The sequence below is a fragment of the Opisthorchis viverrini genome (genome assembly GCF_000715545.1).
Source record: "Opisthorchis viverrini unplaced genomic scaffold opera_v5_101, whole genome shotgun sequence".
Taxonomy (NCBI): domain Eukaryota; kingdom Metazoa; phylum Platyhelminthes; class Trematoda; order Opisthorchiida; family Opisthorchiidae; genus Opisthorchis; species Opisthorchis viverrini.
This window is the reverse complement of record NW_008751757.1, coordinates 611,353-622,350: the sequence shown is the minus strand read 5'-3', so window position 1 is coordinate 622,350 and position 10,998 is coordinate 611,353. Positions and strand designations below refer to the sequence as shown.

At 46.2% G+C, this 10,998-nt stretch overlaps 1 protein-coding gene across 1 annotated transcript in view; it reads left to right on the top strand.

Annotated features, from left to right (window-relative positions):
• T265_05397 (hypothetical protein) overlaps window positions 1-10,538 on the top strand; it is a gene marked incomplete at both ends in the record, with an annotated part of 19,976 nt that extends 9,438 nt beyond the window's left edge. Inside the window, 7 exons of the mRNA XM_009170395.1 lie at window positions 2,163-2,360; window positions 7,208-7,295; window positions 8,201-8,333; window positions 8,418-8,752; window positions 9,796-9,904; window positions 10,172-10,343; window positions 10,407-10,538. Coding sequence (XP_009168659.1) covers window positions 2,163-2,360; window positions 7,208-7,295; window positions 8,201-8,333; window positions 8,418-8,752; window positions 9,796-9,904; window positions 10,172-10,343; window positions 10,407-10,538 — 1,167 coding nt within the window. The remainder of the gene's footprint in view (window positions 1-2,162; window positions 2,361-7,207; window positions 7,296-8,200; window positions 8,334-8,417; window positions 8,753-9,795; window positions 9,905-10,171; window positions 10,344-10,406) is intronic.
• Window positions 10,539-10,998: the final 460 nt, after the last annotated feature.

Genomic DNA, 10,998 nt, shown 5'->3' with positions numbered 1-10,998 from the left:
GTGTTTGGCGGGTAATGCAGGTGCATTACCATTTAACAATTCGCCACACATGTTCCAGTCCGTCAACTTAGTGGGCCAGGGCTTTGTGCTGGTCGAACCTCTAATTATTGACCAACTTAGTATGAGGCTCTGCGAGTTCCGCCAGGAACCCCCCTTATTTAACCCAGTGGGGCACAGGGGCACACAATCTGTCCAGTCTCTTCGGGAGGAGTGTCTAATTACCATGCAGCCCGAAAGAAACGCGAGGGCTGGTATACCGCCAGGTTGCTGGGGCATTTTTTTCAAAGGCCGACAGTTCGGCGAAGAGCAGTTGAATTGTTCAGGGTACTCACGGTCACCATAGGTATAAACACCTTGGATTGTGGTAGAATATCCTTAGCCCCCCGTGCGCCATCTTTTTCTTGCCATTTTAAATCTTCAATCAAAAAAGCTTACATGCCTGTGCGGCAGTGAAGCACCAGTGTTCACATCTGGTGTCAATGATGTTTCAGGTTTTCTACGCAGCTACCCAAACTTTCTTTGCAGGACATCAGATAGCCCTAATGGTCCTGAGCGGTTTCACTGACAAGAAGTTTACGAGGACGTATCAAATGAATCAAGTGGGACTCCCTGCGAATATTTGCTGCGTTTTGCTACTGTTTTTTGGTTTTCTGGAGGTGCCAAGCTCTCAGGGCTGCTTTTGCCAACCTCCGACACCTATGGCGCCAGCGTGACGTCAGTCTGTTTGTCAATGACAGAGGTATAGGCTCTACGCACAACGGATATGTGGAAGATATCAGTGTTTGACCATCCTTGTATCCGAAGCTTTGGTCAAGCCTGGTGGGGACATCAGATTAGTAATATCGAAGTATGTTAAATGGTCTTAGGAAGAATTAACTTTCCCGCGATAGATGAATTACTCACGCTTCGTAGGTTACTCTGGTTATGACATTCACTCCGCATTGCGGAAGACCATGTGCCTCGCAGAGCTCTTTTCGCCCAGTCCTGTGCTTAGTGGAAACGACCGAGACGTGGACAGTGTATAATCTGAAAACAAAGTATGAAAACACTAACAAGTAAACTTGGATAGACAGCAGCTACCTCGCCGGATGGCAGAAATGTCTCAATCGCGCAATTAGTGGCGCTCGTGCATCAAAGCTATCACCTTCACTGCGTAGCCACTCAGCTCCCGAAGTAATTAAACACACCATCGCCGTCTTTTGATTGATGGATGTCCGTGTAGCCTTAGTTCTTGATCCCTCCGCCGCGAACCCTGTTCATTTGCCTTCACAATGAGTCCCGTTTCCTGGTTCAATCAAAACACAAGTCAACCAGTAGAAATGTTTGCCCAAATGGCCAATGCTCGACCAAGGTTGACCTGGGTGAGTAGACCGTGTATGTACGCGCAACAACCACGCACTTCCAACCTAAGTGCATTTCTGCTCAGAACGCAATGATGTCATCACGACTGTTGGTAAAGCGTTCGCAATCAGACTGTAAACTTCGGTGAACAAACCAGCGACCAGGCTAGCTGGTGGCACTCACTATCGGTAGTGTTCCGAAAGATGGGCAGATCGCGTGCGCTGTTTGGCTGTTTGGCTCGGCAGCAGCTATTGTAGCATCCCCCTCGACACTTGCGTTTATATGTCTTCATAAGTAACTAATACCTGCATTCTGAAAATTATATTACCGAATTACTAACCTTATCCATATGCAATTTCCACTTTTCGAGTTTGATGAAGTTTAGCTTTGCGTTCATCTGTTTTAACATAGTCTGGTCTCATCAACCCCTGATCCAGTTTTCAGGTAGATCAACTCTACAGGACCGCTGGTAACAGATTTTATTCGTTCAGATCACTTGAATTAAATTTTGTCAATTATTTTACACCTAACTTCTGGGAATACAGGCCGTAACTCCAAATCAACAGTTAGACAAACCACCCATTGTTCCCAAAGTATAGCTTTGATCAAACCTATACTAATTAGGGTGGTGAAAGTGCCTCAACTTGTCCATAATCTCATGTTTTCGGGCCACGTATCCATGAGCAGCGTGGTTACGTTTCTTAGCAAGCGCTACAAGTCTCGAACTTCAGCGACGGTAAAACTTTTCAAATAGAAAAATTCGTTGGCCATATTTTAACCCGAACCTCTCTCCTCCCTACCTGCATTGTGCTCTCACACAGGTGATAATCGAGAAATCCCCACGGGCTCGTGTGGCCGATCTGGACAAAAACAAATACCTTGTCCCGTCTGACCTCACGGTTGGGCAGTTTTACTTTCTGATTCGCAAACGAGTCTCCCTCGAGCCTGACGCCGCGCTCTATTTCTTCGTAGACAACACCATTCCACCAACCAGTGCCACAATGGGTGCACTATACGAGGTAAGTCACGATTACGCAGGTAGCTGAGCTCATTAAGGGGCTTTGATTGTTCTTTGGTTGAGTGAAGTAAATCGTCACATTTGATAAAGGCTGGTTGAGAAGTCGAACTTCTTCTTTGTAGTCGAGTTCCCGATAAAAATAGTCCGAAATCAATCGTTTACACGAGATACCAAGAAGCTGGAGTGACGATTCGCCCCATCGTCTGGCGAACGAACGCGTATTATAATCACCCGTGCCGGACACAAATGGCAACTCAATAGCGTTTTCAGTGTCCGGTGACGTAGATGGACTGAGGGTCAAGCTGACCGAATTCCCAGCTGATCCTCCACCAACAGCAGCGCCAGTTCAGATACGGGCCTGGGCTGCAACTAGCGAGATGTCTCCAAGCCATTATCTTGCTGGATGTTCACCCCCAAGCTTGAAACACTGCGGCAATCTTGTCCGATTACTTCATTGGATAGCTTGTCTTGCTTTACGACCACCGAACGTACTGAGGCGTTTAAAGATAGCTTAACTAATTTACCCAATGGATGCAATATTGACCCCACAAAAAATGAAAAAAAGCTTTTTCAAGCTAGCTATTCAACGCAGTTTACTTGCCTCCTGTTCCATCTAACACATCTCGGCGAAACCGGAGTTCAGTGTTTCTTGAGAGTTAACATTCCTCACGTGATAACGCTTGGTCAGAAATAGACGAGTTCAAACGTCGCATCCCATGTGGTGTTTTTGATTATCCTTCTCCAATAGACAACTTTCTGTTCAACTGGTGAGCTGGGCACGACCTAAAATTCAAAGTCAAATAGGTTTCTCTCGACAAAATCACGGAATGGGACGAGCACACGTAGCTGGCCGAGTTTTTATCGGGTCGTGACAACTCAGTTGCTTCGTCTACCTTGCCAGAGGTGCTTTTTCTTGTGCGGTAACCGCAGGTGCCTTTATACCGTTTGAGCGGGAACAATGATCGTATGGATATGCAGGTATAAGTCCACCTCAAACGTACTTTAATCAACTTAACGCAGATTTTTTACTGTCGTTTATTTTGGAGATTCCCCGGGATTCGGAACCACTAACTTTACAAACCATAATGCACTTGATTGGCCAATCGGAGCACTGCCTGTTCGTTTGCTACACAAGACGATTGCAAGTCGGTTCGGTTTGCATCAGTACTTGCTTTAGACCAGCGTGCATTACCCCAGTCGGCTCTAACCACACGTATTAATCATCTGCCACTTTCGCCCACATACCGTCGAAGCGTATCAGTCCGACCAAACTCAGCCAGCAACTTGCGACAGCACCGCCCCAATCGCTGTAGACGAACCCGAGTATGCCAGTTCTACTCAAAACCCGATTAGAAATTGACTTGTGTCTCCCGGATCTTTTAATGTGTTGAGTAGGGTATGCGAGAACATGTAGCCCAATAGATACATAAGGCTGTTACGGTCTGTAACACCCTTTCGGTGCCTAGCTGCACCCGATGGAAGCACGAGGGCTGGGAGCCTGCCAGGTTGCCTAAACCTAGACAGGGTCGGGTTCGAACCACGGACCTTCCGGTCAGTAAATTCGCGCTCTAACCACTTGGGCCATCTCGGTGTTGCGGTACCATCGAACTAGTGTGCATCCGCTCCATCGTTAGGGCACATTTGCCTCAACTGGTAATTAGAAGCAGATTGATTTTTCCGTCCAAAGTCGGGGCACCCGAATAGCTTATCACGATGACAAGACGGTGATATTTTCCAAACCTTTTGTTCAAGATTGACATTAGCAGTCTGGAAAGAGAAACAGCTCTCGGGCACCGTTGAATGTGTCATAGCTTGCATAGATGCGGCAAAACAGAACGGGGTTGTTTTTGAAGACTCTTTTCAAGGTTTGTAGGGGTGAATTCGTCTTTTTTTATTGGTCTGAAGGCAAGCTCGAAAAAATCCATAGTAAACTTAATGAATAACAGCAAGATTTCGTCTAGAAAGTCATGATGTCTCAAATCCCCTTGACTACTTTTCTGTAAAAAATCAGTGACTTGATCGATTCCCTCAATTTACGACCAACCAGCTAGTTTAATCTCCGAAAAACTGTCGTGTTTAGACCGCCTTGCTGCGGATCATCAGTCAGTCTGCATGTTTCCCGAAAATGTTCCGATATTCATATCCGACTAAAATGGCTCAGTGGTTAGAGCGCAAACTCACTGACCCGAAGGTTCGTGTCGAGTTCGAACCCGACCTCTGCCTCTCGACTTCCCCTCTCTAGGCTTGGGCAACCTGGCAGTATCCCACCCTCGTGATTCCTTCTGGCAGTTGGGCACCGAAAGGGTGCCACGACTGAAAGAACGAACAGTCGTGTGAATCCCGTTGGAGATGTTTGCGTCTATAAATTTGCCGGTGTTTACCGTGTTCGGTTGTGTAGTTCCTGAAACGGCGACTGAAAGCAGACATACGTAAAATGTTTTCGCTTGGCAGACTATTTACCGCACGCCACAGATTGCGGTGTTTATAACCTTGTTTTCCGTTTGTCTACTGCAGGAACACAAGGATTCTGACTACTTCCTCTATATTGCCTATAGTGATGAAAGCACTTATGGGTAGACGTGGCGTCGTGACTCCACCCATTGGTCCCCATTTCACTCCCATACACACACACACACACACATAACTGACACAGAATTGACACATTTCTACAGCCTTTTGCTGTTTATCTGTGTTAGACCAAATGCTTGTTGTAAACTGATGCTTGACATCCGTTTTTACCCCCTCATCGTGATCCTCCTGTTGTGTCACTTATGTACTCATCACTATTTTTCTTTGGTTACACAATCAGTCATTTTGTCTTTCCTCATTGGTCACGACTATTTCTTATCATGCGTTCCTCTTATCCTGGCTACCAATCCCTTCCTGCAGCACAACAGCTATAACATTTTGACTACTTGTCTTTTTTTTGAGGAGGGGGGGTTGTGTGACCTCATGGCCTTGTGATTCAACGGGCGTAGTCAATGACGCGGCTTTTGTGGGCTTTCCGTACTTGTCATACGCATCACCTCTTTTTAGTGCTGTCTTGAACAGCGTGTTGTGGTGATTGCTCTTCGATTGTCTATTTGTCTGCGTGCGTGCGCAGTTGCGTACGCACGCAACTCGCCTTCTTGTCATTGTCCTACCCCTGGATTTTCCACCTTTGTCACAATGGTTCGAACTCATTTTTTGTGTGCTTTACTATTGATCCTGTTTTTCTTCTCGGAAATATACTCAATTAAATGACATATTCACTTCCAAATTAGTGTGAACATTGTTCTTCTATGACGCCGCCTTGTTCTCTTGCATTCCGCTTGCTTGTTTGGTCTTCGTGCTTTGGTCTAATCGAGTCACATGTAGGTCGGATGGTTCTCGCATTCCAATCTCGGCGGCTCACCTCTGGAATGTACTAGCATTAGAAAATCAGGCTATTCTTGGGCTGGATTGTCCTTTGGGAGAACCAATTACAATGAACTGTTCAGGAGAGTGTACACCATTCCAAAGGATTTGTTTTGAGGAGTTCTTGTAGAAAGTAGTTTGTATCTTCGACCTTTTGCCACGGGAATGAGTCGTGACCACTCGATCCGGTTGAGATTACAAAATCTAATCACTTGATAAACTTGATCGCTGAGCGTTGCTGGCAGTATTCTTCATCGGAGGTATGCTATTCGGTATGGTCCGTCGACCAGGGCCTTAGAAACTATTCAGTCTGACACTTGAACACAGATTTTATAATCCCTACTCGTGTTACCATCTGTCTCAGCTGAGAAAATTGTTTTAGTCGAGTGCTTAAAACTCGGGTTTTCCCCTCCGTTATCTTCATCATCGACGGGACATCATCAAACACATGCTTCGGTGCCGTGCTTTCCCTCTGACTGGAAGATAAAGGCCAGGTTAGGCCTCTGTGATGGTTTGGGTTGAGTCCTATCACAGAAATGCTCAAGCTGCGCTACATGAACCACATTTTTAGAGCTGCAGCGCATTGTTAAAGCCATATACAGGAGGGTGTGATCCCCGGTTGGCTACCTGATATCGCGTCATTGCAGGTTAGACCCAACCACCCAACAGAAATGACATGTTTCCCCTATCTGGTCAAGAATAGGTCGCTAGTTAACTTTTTGCAGCGTGTCCCAGTCAGTACTGCAGCTTAACGCTTTGTTTACGGTTCCTGATGTCCAACAGTAGCCCGAACCGTGTTGAGCATCCTTGCCTCACTGTGCTTTAGCAACAGCAATTTATTTAAACGAAACACCATAGAGAAAAGTAGAATAAAGTGGTTAAGGGAAGGGTCTTGAGCTAGCCTTTCATGAATATACGAGGTGCCAACACCTCCAACTAGGCGATCCCGATGGTAGCTGAGTCGAAGATCCCCACCTGCATCACTCCAGACACAAGGATGGCCACGTAAATTACATCCTGGATGGCGGACCGCACCGTTCGTGCCCTTCCAACCATGTTTGGATCGTTTCGAATTCGGTTTACGATGACTCGGTGTTCTTACCATATGACCGCGGCTTGTGGAGCTTGATAAACTCCTCGAATGATGTGCCCGACACCTCACAAGCCCCCGGGTCACCTCACTACGAACATTGAGTCATTAGTCAGTCAGTCTTCGGATTGGATTATGGGTCATGGTGCTGAGCTAGAAGCACTCGTATTCTCGGTTGGCCTCACTGGCAAACGTGATGAAATCTTCAGTATCCCTTTTGGTAATCTTGAGACACTAGTGACGAAAATGGCCCATCGAAAATTTGGGCCAGGATCTTGACGGTATCTGCGAAGCCAGTTTGACGAAGGTTTAGATGGTATGGGATTTGTGAACCCATCGTGTTCAACTGTCCCCAGTTCCAGCAGCAACAGTCAAACTTTCCATGCATCATCAAACCGAACAAAGTCGGTTTGAAACGTTTTCATATCTCTCTGGAACCAAATTTCGAAAGTTGGTCGAAATTAAAATAGTAATCGAGTGGGCAGCAGCATCTGTGGAAGAGTGTGGAAGCCCAACTGTTTTTGTCGTATTCGCCTCAGATATTCAGCCAGCCTCGTTTGAGCTTCTTCGATTTGCTAATGTTGCCGAAACTGACATATCCCTCGATAGTCATGTGCGAAATTGCATTCGTTCGACTTCCTAGTCCTGAAAAACCCACTACAGATTGAAGACAAAACTTTCCAAATGTTTGAATTTGTCGTAAAATCACCCTATCCCCGTTTCAGATTACTCCCAAAAAAAGTAGGTTATAATGTTGTTGGTTAAACACGGCAATCGTGCTCGAAACTTTTCTGACTTTTAAGCTTCATAACAATCGAATGCTTTCGTAGTGTCAGACATTCCGTAGTCAGACCGGTACGCCCACGTTCATGCACTCATAGTTATTGCGCACTCTGTTGTCGCACACTGCTCGTCTCCACTCACATCTTGTTGCAGAATGACCTCTTGAATGTTGAAACAACAATGTAAAAGCGTTTCTCTTGTGGACAGCGTACATTGCTGCGTAGGCTGGTGAAACTTTGATCGAGAATCAGGACATGCTCATGAATGTTCGAAAGAATTCTAGATGGCTGTGTTTGTTTGTTTGTTTCGTTGCTGTTTTTTGTCAGTCAATGGTCATATTTCGCTGCTTACTTCCTGGGTCACTGGGTTTTTCTATTCTAGCAAGAAATGTGTGAGATCAGAAAAGAGCCGTACACGCGACTGATTGTCTTGTCTTACAGTGTACGTGGACCAGGGAGCAATGTGTGAATTCCAGCTCGATGCATGTTTTGCATTCTATCCGCGAGTGCTTTAGTGAACCATAGAGACGGACGAAGATCTAAAATAAATAAATAATAATAATAATCGTTCAGCTGTAGCGCCCTTTCGGTGCCTAGCTGCCATGCCACACGAAGGAAGCACGAGGGCTGGGATACTGTCAGGTTGCCCGAGCCTAGACAGGGAAAGTCGAGAGGCAGAGGTCGAGTTCGAATCACGGACCTTCCGGTCAGTAAATTCGCGCTCTAACCACTTGAGCCATCTCGTCTAAAAAAGACGAAGATCTACTACTATGTGTTAGTAATTCCCCAGTAGAACTCCTCAAATCGAATTCAGGGTAGCCAGTGTAAGTTCCCTTCACTGCGTGGATCTACCTACTCAAACACTTCAGTCAGGCGAAAAAATGAGGGCTCTGTTTCGACTCAGTTCTGTTTCGTCACCTTGTCCTTTCCTGTCAGTTTTTATACGGTGGTTAAGCATTTTTTGCACTAAACTTGGTCTTAGATCGTTCAGCTGTAACACCTTTTCGATTCCCAGCTGTCATGCCATCCTAAAAAAGCGCAAGGGCCAAGGTACCGCTAGGTTGCTTAAACATAGACGGGTGCAGTTGAGATGTCGTTGGATCCGAACCGCGGACCTTCCGATCAGTTAGTTCGAGTCTTGACCACTGAGCTAGCTCATGCTCGGTCTCAGATACAGTTATGCCGTAGAAGTTTCAATCGAATAAAGGCTGCTCTGTCAGCAAAATAGTACTCCCAAATCAACTTTATGATCGTTGCCCATTCCACGGAGGGTAGCCCTGTACTAACTGACCATTACCACATACGCCACTCCCTGTGTCTCTCTGCAACAGCCCCTCTTTAATCTGGTCACGTGACTTTTCGCGGCATCCGCAGGTGTTAGGTTCTTCTCTCCATATTACAACCTTCTGTCTAATGCAACCGAATTAACTTGGCATTCTGGATACCATAATGGAGAGGGAATGTCAATCTACTACCCCTCTCCTCTTTTCTCTTCATATGTGGTCCTGAGTTTTGTAAAATTTGCATCCGCATCACAGTCGTCTCAAAAATCCTAACCCTTTCCGTCTGCACTAAGTCAGAGGAGCACTGGACTCGACTTTAGCTCTTATTAGAGCTCATCAGCAGCACACACTCAACTGCGCTGGGACTCGGACTCCACCAACGCATGCTGAATCTGAATGATCAAATCCGAACAGGCGACGCTAAAGCGATGTGACGGAACCTCCAAAGGCGAGCTAGTAACTGTCTTGATTGTATCGACCGATCCGCCTGTCAGAACTTCTCAGTCAATCTGCACCATAGATGCTTCTGAACAAACTCATGTGTGTATAATATGGGGATGCATTTTGATAATGGGACTAGGTTTGCTGTCCTGGTCCAATATTCAATGACCCAAGCATCGAATAACTGTCCCGAGTGCATTTTCTAACGGTTCTATACAGTCTACCTGGTTTCAGGTCTGGGGGTTACCGTGGCATTTTTTCAAATGATTGAATGGAGGCGAAGTGTCTGCAGAAAGTGATCGCGTTCCGTTAGAGAAGTCCAATTGGTCTGCAGAAATTTCTTGACGAGTGTACGCCAGAACAATCGATGGTTAGACCAGGCAGGCTCTCACGGTGACCCTGATTGATTTTCACTCCTGTTTTCATTAACGTCCTTTGATCCAGGGGGATTGTTTGGAGATGATTGGCATAGTTTCACTCAAATATCTGGAAGCTTACATGCACAGAGATACGTTCATCCTGGACTTTCATTGGGACGAATCAATACTATCAGGTGATAGGCGATTAGGAACGGTAGTCTGCTGGAATTTGTTGTGGGTAGACAAACGGTCTGACCACCAGACGACACGGACAAAATACGAGTGTTTATCTTTACTCCTAGCACAGACTGCTCGCCAAAAACACGCACGTTCCGGCTATTGCTACTGTATCCATAAGAACCGAGGTTGTGTTCGTATTGGGTCTGTTTGTCAATGGCCTGTCTGTCAACTTGGCAGAGATCGTTGAATATCTGAGAAAATTTGTGTTTTTCCATCCAAAGGTTCCACCGACCAACTACGTGCTTTCGCTACATGCCGTCGCCAACCCTAGTTATCCCGCATCTTATTCCCTTTGTGTTATCATCATCACCATCGACGGTGTTCAACACCGATGCTTCACCGCCGTACAACCATGATTTATTTGAAAGCCTTATTGTAAAGAAAAGAATAAAGGTGGACTGGGAAAGGACTTAGTGCTAGCTTAACACAATCATTCCGAGGTGCCTACACCTCCAGACATTCACTCAGGCAATCTGGATAGAAACTGACAACAAGAACGCCACTGACATCGGTTGGCAGCCATATCTTGTAGTGTCTCCAACCAGGCACAGTGAGGATCACGCGGTCCCCATCCTGGAAGGCGAGTAGCACCGACAGCACCCAAGCGTTTCGTTATCTCCTTCATACTCCTCCGCCAAGTCAAGGGTTGGCCACCTCTCTGAATTGGGCGTGGAAAACAGCTGTTCTGTTCAACAACTTACCGTTTTTTAGTCACTGACCTGTTCGTGCTGATTGGCGTGTCGATGATGTGTCGATGAGCATTTGGACATATCCAGATGATTCCTAGGTGCTGGCTACATCAATTTGATTGGATGATTTTGAGGGGCAATCTGGATACGCATGTGATCTGAGTTGGTGCAATCAGAAGGTCTGGTTAGAAAGTGCGCACTGGCTTAGGGTGGAATACCCTTGATACGCTCCAAGAACTGTTTTCCGGTATGATAAGGCCGCGGTAGGTGAGTTGGATCGGTGATATAAACGCTCAAAGCCGCATGAAACTGCAACTGACTACCATGTGTTTACCTGTGTTTGGCGGCCTTTGCGCATC